Raw genomic sequence first — 8840 nt, 5'->3', positions numbered from 1 at the left:
CTATCCAAGGTTTCCATTTCTAAAGATGTTAAGGTTTAATGTTAGATATGTATTCGATAAAGGGGATTAACTGTAAGAGAAAGTGCATTGATTCAACTCCGAAAGAGATCTGTCCTGGAATTGTAAATTCAATGATTGGCTGTGTGGTTGTAGCACTTCCTTCAATCACAGACCCTTTCATTAATGTGGACCATTGCATAGAGATTGATATATTTGCTCTGGTTGAGTTAATAGAATGCTTGTCTCTGAGTCAGAGGATTGTGAATTTAAGTCCTGCATTAGCACAGAAACCTAGGCTGACATTCCAGTATGGTAGAGAGAAGTGCAGCACTGTAATAAATTTGGATGAGACATTGAATTGAACCCCTGTCAAGTGGATAGAAAAAGAAAACTCACATTTATTTTCATAAAAGAGCAGAGGAGCTATTCCCATTGTTCATATCACTGAATAAATATATCAAAAACTGATTAAATGGCCTCTACAACATTATTGTTCGTGGTACTAGACAGTGTACAAATTGCCAAATTTCTTTCATTACCTCAGTAACTACATATCAAAAGAACCTTAAGGTCTGGACAGTGCTTGTGGTTAGTTGTGAAATATGCTATATAAATGCAAGGTGCTTTTTTAAATTAAAAAGGCTATAATAAATTATCAAGCAAAATGCAAAAGAGTAGAAAACAATGACTGATTTTGGTTTTTCTTTCTGTGTCTGAAACAAATGCAGGAATATGAGGCAGGGCATTGCATTCCCATAATACATCCCAATCCACTTTCCATCCATTGAATCCATGGACCAAAACTTTGTTTGGGTCTGTTAAATTTATGCGCTATTTTCCAGCTGATTTCCTGTTCTTACTGTGCCAAAGCAATTCAGTAACTCCAAATGTAGGAAGAGGAAAATCAGCCCATCAATGATTAAAGAAAACTACCTTTGCTAGAAGCGATATACATTTATAAACAGGGACCAATATTCTGTATGAAACTATCATGTTCAGGTGCGGTGTATTTTTTTTAATTCAGGAAAAGCATGGGATGCAATAGTATCCTGTTGCTTGCTCCATGGCAATATCTCAGCAAATCTGAGTTGATCTGTCAACACTTTTTCTCTCCTACATTAAAAGTGTTGTCCCCTTTGATATTTGGCATTCTTGCACTTGTCCTGCCTGATGAGTTCAAAACAAAAAAAACTTCAAAGACATGTATATTTTCTTTGCAACATTCAAGTTTTGTTCAACTGAATGATCATCAATAAAAAAGCCTTCCATCCAGTGTATCTTTCAAACATTAGTGTTGCATGTACTGGCATCTGAATAGATCAAATAATAATACTGATGATTGAAAGTTTATTTGCACTAGAAGTTGAGTTAATTAATCATTTGAATAATTTAGGTAATATAGGAAAATATTCAGTGCTTAAAAGATTAGAAATGTCAAATAATTCAGGGCAAGAGACTTTGAACGAAATGAAGTTGACTTTGTTCACATAACCATGAATCATAGCTAGGCACGAGACCAATAAACAGGTAATGTCAATACATAAAATATTTAAACAAGAGGAAGACAAATTATTTTCTGCTGGCTTCTTGTATTATCAATATATTTGATTTGGTTTGAGTGGTTTTATTGGCAAATACCACACTGGCCACAATTCTGAGCATCATGAATTAGTCTCAGGTTGACGTGGGGTGTAATCATGTACTGCTATTGGGATTTCTTATCTGAGAGAAAGAGGTCGCCTTAACCAAATTGTAAACAGATTATCATCCTGGAGGTAGGACATCATCTTCAGAAGTTACCAACTTAGCACTGAAGGGTGGTGAGTTGGCTTAATTAATTGTCCATTTGTTGGCTAATTGGTGATTCCACCGTGATCTTCCTGAAAATTAAGCCTGGTAAGTTCATGGAATCAGCTCACCATCAGCTGGCTTGGTGATCCTGTGAGATCTCCTGTTCTATCATCATTCTGTTTGCCCCTCACACCAGCCCTCAGCCAGCAGCGGAGCAGCATACATCAGCTGGCCATGTGTGCTCCGGAGATCTATCCTGTGGAGGGCTTGGCATGCAGCTGAGATCAAGGCTTAATTCGTTCAAGTTCTCAAAATGGAGGTGCCCTCATAGATCTGTTCCTTTAAATTTAAAGAGGAGATAGAAATATTTTTAATTCGCCATGGGTTGAAGGACTTTGTAGAGCAGTTAGAACAGTGGGGTTGAGGCCCAGGTGAGATCAGCTATTGTCATATCAAATGGTAGAGCAGTCCTAAGGGGTTGAATTATCAACTCGATAAAATGCATTGGGGGAATCAGTCACTGGCATAAAAGCTTCCGCCAGGTTGGACAATGCAAATGGAGAAAGTGTAAGAAAACACAATTAATTCTGATGGTACCAACATATCCAGAAAGACACAGAAATGGTGACATTTATAAAAACTGTTAAATACTTTAATTGCTTGGTGCAGTATAGGTTTACTGTGCGGTATTAATCTAAAATATCTTATACGTTTCGTTGATCTTTCTCCACTGTTGGCACTGCACCCATAGGAAGACAATGCCATGAAACATGCTTCAGTCCTATTTTGGAAAGTGGGGTTTGGGGGCAACATTAATGGTCAGGCAGGCCCTAGCAGTAGAATGGGTTGGGGAGAGAAGGGAGTGGATGAAAACAGAGGCAGGGGGTGCCATGGAGCTGACCATTATAGCTAGTGGGATTGTGGGTCAAGGTGTGCCTGCATATAAGGGGCCCCCAACCCAAGTCTTCAGGGAGGTTACTAGGCGATCTCCCCATGAGACAGAGGGCCCATCCACCAATGGAAATGTTCCAACTGGAGTGGATAAAGGCCCTTAATTGTCCCCTTCACATAATTCAATTGAACTATGAGTAGGAGAGGGATCAACCGTGATTCTCCAACCAAGGTAAAAGGGCATGACAATGGGAAGGCAATGGGCACTCTAGCTCCTGTCTTCCTTGGCTACCTGACCCATGTAGACATCTCTCAGGATGCACACAGAGGGCTTGTGTCCAAGATGTTGGTGTTTTCCAAAATGGCAAAGTACAAATATAGTACTAATGAGCACTTAAGGTAAATCTGAATAAATATATGCAGAAGACAGGGATAGTAGACACAGAAGAATAGGCTGAGAGGAGGATGACCACTCATGAAGACCAGTTTGGTGGAATGGTCTGTTTCTGTGGATTCATTATAATTCTTCTCCATCTATTGGGGAAGTCCTCATCAGTGTACTTTACAATGCCATTACACACCACAGCCAATGGAATTTGTATACCAAAGATTACCTGCAAACTTTGACCAAATATAATCAATGCTGTTAATTTATGGATCCACCTTGACTATCCTCTTGCTGTTATTTTTAATTAACACAGTTCAGACAAATCATAGCATACATTTGAGATGGGTGGGATTTGAACCCAGACCTTCTTGTTCAAAGGTATCACTGCACCAGAAGAGACCCTAATCTATCCTCTTGTGATCTGAACCTATAGAATGGTGTACCAAGCCTGGATTCTGATTAAGAGTGAGCACGTGGAACCCATTAGAAGGCTAAATGTTTTGAACTGCAGCCACTTGTTTAACCCTTTGTCCCACACTGCTGCTCTATCAACCAATTATCACCAATTTTATTTTTTTTTACATTTTATTTTTTTTTAAATGGAACATCAAAGAATTCGAACAGTATGCAGGAATGTTCATGAAGTTACCACTGAGCAAACTACAGCATTTACCATATCTGTTTGTAAAATGGGATTAAATGAAAAGTAAGTACTAAAACTAGAATATTTACACAATGTCTAACCATGAAGAGCAACCAATCCCCAAAGTTCTGCCCATGAATAAATTATCAATGATTATTATACATAATGTAAGATGATTAAATCACTCAACATCATTCACTGCCAAATTAATTCTGCATTCATCCTGTGCTATGTACTGGTAAGAATACTGCAAGGTTCCACACTGAACTATAATGCTGCAGAACACTGTGAGAATTAACTAAATACTGTATATTAACCAGCCGTGATCATTGTATTTAGAAATAGCTAAAAAAAAAGCTTCAAGAAAAAGCAACTCTTGCAAGGTCCAAACAATTACTAAATTTTTACAATTCCTAGTGTATATGGCAGATAACTCATTGTTTATATGACATGGTCTCATGCAAAGTATGACAAGCTTTTTCAAGGCTTATAAATGTCATTCTCTCTCTCTTTGAGGGTATCTTCATTTATCATTTTCTCTGAGATTTTTTTAAATTAAATTTTCCCTCACATTTTATCACAGCTTTTGTTCTACAGCAAAAATATTCCCATAGCTGCGGGGCTGCATTCTGCATTCCTATAATGACTGGGCAGTTGTTTCACCCTGTACAATAAAAGGGAGTCCGCAGTACTTTGCACATGGTACCTTAGTATCAGTTTACGTAGTACAGCCAGTAGATCAAGTTGAACAGAGAAAAAATGACTGGAAACACTATCCTTGACCACCTGTCTATGGCGTTAACGTCAGTCAGATTGGGGATTTTTATTTTTAGCTGGGAGGACCTTCTTCGCAAACGGTTCTTCTTAGCCTGGGCAGCATTTCTGTCCAATGTGCTGCGGCCCAGTCCTTCTCGGGTTGTGCTTTGTTTCCTGTACTGAATTCCTGAGTTGTCAAAGGACATCACTGAATTCCTGGATTCGGTCACACTTGTGGTAACCTCTGTTGATGTAACTTCATTGTGAATCTCCAGGGCTGACAGCAGGATATTTCCGTGGGCATCCACCTAAGTACAAATAAAAAACAGAATGCATGTCAGTCATATTTCCCAAAGCCAGACTCACAACGCCATCACAATGCTTGGTTGGACAGTATGCAGCGCAGCGATGGGGACATTCAAACCCATAATGGGCATTGCAGAAAATAATAGAGGATGGATTGATAATGTCAAGCAAACAAATTGCTCACTGTGGTAAAGGGCTCAAATACAAGGAGGCACAAGGAACAAATTTGGAGAAATCTGGAATTAGGGTTGAGCCTTTACATCTGAAGAGGAAAAGACATGTGAAATAAATTACAAGAGAAGGCCATTAAAGCAAGCTGTGTAACTGAGTTTAGGAAATAATTGATATTTTCTGCAGAGAGAAGAACTTGAGTAGGATCCAGTCCAAGTCATAGAGGTTTATTGTATGTTTGGCCCTTCACCCCAACTTGTCCATGCCGCCCAGTTTTCACAATTAATCTAGTCCCATTTTTTCCACCACTACCTATAGCAGACACTCACCACCCTCTGCGTGAAAAAGTTGCCCCTTTTGTATCTCTCCTCTCTCACTTAAACCTATGTCCTCTAGTTTTAGACTCCCCTACCATGAAAAATGCCGTTGGCTATCTATCTCACCTACACCACTCATGATTTTATAGACCTCCACAACATCACCCCTTAGTTTCCCATGTTCTAGAGGGAAAAGTCCCAGCTCAGTTTATTATGCTTTATCTCTTACTTTTACCTCTATGTTGGCATGGCAGCACATTGTAAACTGCTACAGAAAATTGTTCCTCACAATTTTACTTGTACCCAAATGTGCCACCATGGCGATTTGTGACACTTGTTGTCCAGGTTGGCCCAAGCTAGTTTGGCAAGGGAGTGGGAACCAGAGCTACATATGTGAGATGGGCGTAGTTGTAGATGGGGCAGTGACAGGATGTCGTGAATCTATTGAGAAGGTTTTTTATGAGATGAAACAAAGAGATGGGTTAAAGTGTGCCTGCTTTAATGCAAGGAATGTCTGAAATAAGAGTAATGAACTTACAGCTTGGATCAGTGCTTGGTTCTATGACATTGTGGCCATAATGGAGATGTTGATTTCACAGGGGCAGGAATAGGTACAGGGTTTAGAACGTTTAAAAAGAAGAGGGAGGGTAGGAAAAGAGGACAGGGTGTAGCATTACTACTCAGAGAGTGCATCACAGCTACAGAAACAAAAGTTGTTGAGGAAGGTTTGTCTACTGAGTCAGTACAGGTGGAAGTTAGGAACAGCAAGGGAGCAGCCACCTTATGAGGGGTTTTCTACAGACCCCCTAATAGCAGTAGGGAGATTGACGATCTCATAGTAGATTTTGGAAAAATGCATATGTAGCAGGTTGTTGTTATGGGTGACTTCAACTTTCCCAATAACGACTGGAACTTCCTTAGTGCAGCTGGTTTGGATGGAGCCGTTTATGTCAGGTGTGTTCAGGAGGTTTCCTTACTCAGTATGTAGCCAGGTCGACGAGGGGAGAGGCCATTTTGTACTTGGTGCTTGGCAGTGAGCCAGGACAGGTGTCAGATCTCACAGTGGGAGGACACTTTGGTGACAGTGACCATAACTGCCTCACATTTATCATAGCCTTGGAGCAGGAAAGGAGCAGGTACAAAGGGAAGATATTTAATTGGGGAAAAGGAAACTATGACACTATCAGACAGGAGTTGGGAAGTACACACTGGGAAAAATTGTTCCACAGAAAGGGCACAACAGACATGTGGAGACTATTTAAGGAGCAGTTGTTATGAGTGATGTACAAAGTTGTTCCTCTGAGACAGGTAAGAAGGGGTAAGATTAAGGAGACTTGGATGACGAGAATAGAGGAGCTTCTCGTCGAAAAGAAGAAGGCAACTTATGTAAGTTGGAGGTAGCAAGGATCTAGCACAGCTTTAGAGGAATACAGGCTTGCTAGAAAGGAGCTCAGAAATGGACTGAGGAGAGCCAGGAGGGGGCAAGAGAAAGGCTTGGCAGGAAGGATTTGGGAGAACCCAAAGGCAATTTATTCATATGTGAGGAATAAGAGAATGATCAGGGAGAAGGTAGGGACAGTCAGGGATAGCATAGGGAACTTCTACATGGAGTCTGAGCAGAGAGGAGAAGCCCTACGTGAGCTTTTGCTTCAGTTTTCACTAAGGAAAGGTACCTTGTTGTGAATGAGAACTTTGAGGAAATGGGATATATACAACATAGAACATAGAACATTACAGCGCAGTACAGGCTCTTCGGCCCTCGATGTTGCACCGCCCTGTCTTACTAATCTGAAGCCCATCCATCTACACTATTCCATTTACATCCATATGCCTGTCCAATGAAGACTTAAATGAACTTAAAACTTGGCAGGCTTGAACAGATCAAGATTGATGAAGTTGACGTGCTGGAAATTTTGGAAAACATTAAGATTGATAAGTCTCCATGGTCAGACCAGATTTGTCCTCGGTTCCTTTGGGAAGCGAGAAAGGAGATTGCTAAGTCACTGGTAAAGATCTTTGCTTCCTCACTCTCCATGGGAGTCGCACCAGAGGATTGGAGGGAGGTGAATGTTGTTCCTCTTTTCAAGTAGGGGAATAGGGAAACCCCTGGCAATTACAGACCAGTCAGTCTTACGTCTATTGGCAGCAAGATTTTGGAAAGAATTCTGGGGGATAGGGTTTATGACTATTTGGAAATGCATAGCGTGATTAAAGGCAGTCAGCATGGCTTTATGAGGGGCAGGTCATGCCTCATAAATCTTATTGAGTTCTTTAAGGAGGTGAGGAGAAAGGTCGACGAAGGTCGAGCAGTGGATATGGTGTATATGGACGTCAGCAAGGCATTTGATAAGGTTCCCAATGGTAGGCTCATTCATAAAGTCAGGAGGCATGGGATACAGGGAGATTTGGCTGTCTGGATTCAGAATTGGTTGGCTGACAGAAGGCAGAGTGGTTGTAGATGGAAAGTATTTTGTCTGGAGGTCAGTAGTGAGAGATGTCCCGCAGGGTTCTGTTCTGGGCCTCTGCTCTTTGTAGTTTTTATAAATGACTTGGATGAGGAGGTTAGGGGTGGGTTAGTAAATTTGCCAATGACACAAAGATTGGAAGTGCCTTTGATCGTATAGTGGGCTATTGCAGGCTGCAGCGTGACATAGACAGGATGCAGAGCTGGGCTGAGAAACGGCAAATGGAATTCAACATGGATAAATGCGAAGTGATGCATTTTGGAAGTTTGAACTTAAATGGTGAACATAGGATTCTTGGCAGTGTGGAAGAATAGAGGGATCTTGGTGTTCAAGTGCATAGATCCGTCAAAGTTTCCACCCAAATGGATAGGGTTGTTAAAAAAGCATATGGTGTCTTGCTTTCATTAACAAGGGGATCGAGTTTAAGAGCTGCGAGGTTTTGCTGCAGCTCTACAAGTCTCTGGTGAGACCACACTTGGAATATTGCATCCAGTTCTGATCGCCCTACTATAGGAAAGATACAGAGGCTTTGGAGATGGTGCAAAGGAGGTTTACCAGGATGCTGCCTGGACTGGGGGGCTTGTCTTATGAAGAAAGGTGGACTAAGCTCGGACTTTTCTCCCTGGAGGGAAGGAGGAAGAGAGGTGACTTGATTGAGGTGTACAAGGTAATGAGAGGCATGGATAGAGTCAATAGCCAGAGACTTTTCCCCAGGGCAGGATTGAGTGGCACGAGGGGTCATAGTTTTAAGATATTAGGAGGAAGGTATAGAGGAGACATCAGAGGGTGGGTTCTTTACGCAGAAAGTAGTGATTGCATGGAATGCGTTGCCAGCGGTGGTGGTGGAAGCAGAGTCATTGGGGACATTTAAGAGACTGCTAGACATGCACATGGACAGCAATGAATTGAGGGGAGTGTGGGTTAGGTTATTTTATTTTAGATTAGGAATAATTCTCGGCACAACATCATGGGCAGAAGGGCCTGTTTTGTGCCGTACTTTTCTATGTTCTATGTTCTATGAACCATCAAACCCTTTTCAGATCATCTAAAAGATGGTGCCACACTTTGGTGTAAGTAGTCTGACAATCCAACATTTTGGAATCCTCAGTGTC

The 8840-nt window shown here is 41.2% G+C and overlaps 1 protein-coding gene across 3 annotated transcripts in view; it reads right to left on the bottom strand.

Annotated features, from left to right (window-relative positions):
• Positions 1 to 380: 380 nt before the first annotated feature.
• gabrb3 (gamma-aminobutyric acid type A receptor subunit beta3) overlaps positions 381 to 8840 on the bottom strand; it is a 686618-nt gene continuing 678158 nt past the window's right edge. For all 3 annotated transcript variants that reach the window (XM_072576993.1, XM_072576991.1, XM_072576992.1), the window contains one exon: positions 381 to 4777. In XM_072576993.1, coding sequence (XP_072433094.1) covers positions 4427 to 4777 — 351 coding nt within the window. In that variant the 3' untranslated portion in view covers positions 381 to 4426. The remainder of the gene's footprint in view (positions 4778 to 8840) is intronic.

Source organism: Chiloscyllium punctatum, chromosome 9, assembly GCF_047496795.1.
Source record: "Chiloscyllium punctatum isolate Juve2018m chromosome 9, sChiPun1.3, whole genome shotgun sequence".
NCBI lineage: Eukaryota > Metazoa > Chordata > Chondrichthyes > Orectolobiformes > Hemiscylliidae > Chiloscyllium > Chiloscyllium punctatum.
The sequence above is the reverse complement of the archived record's forward strand: the minus strand, read 5'-3'. Positions and strand labels throughout refer to the sequence as shown.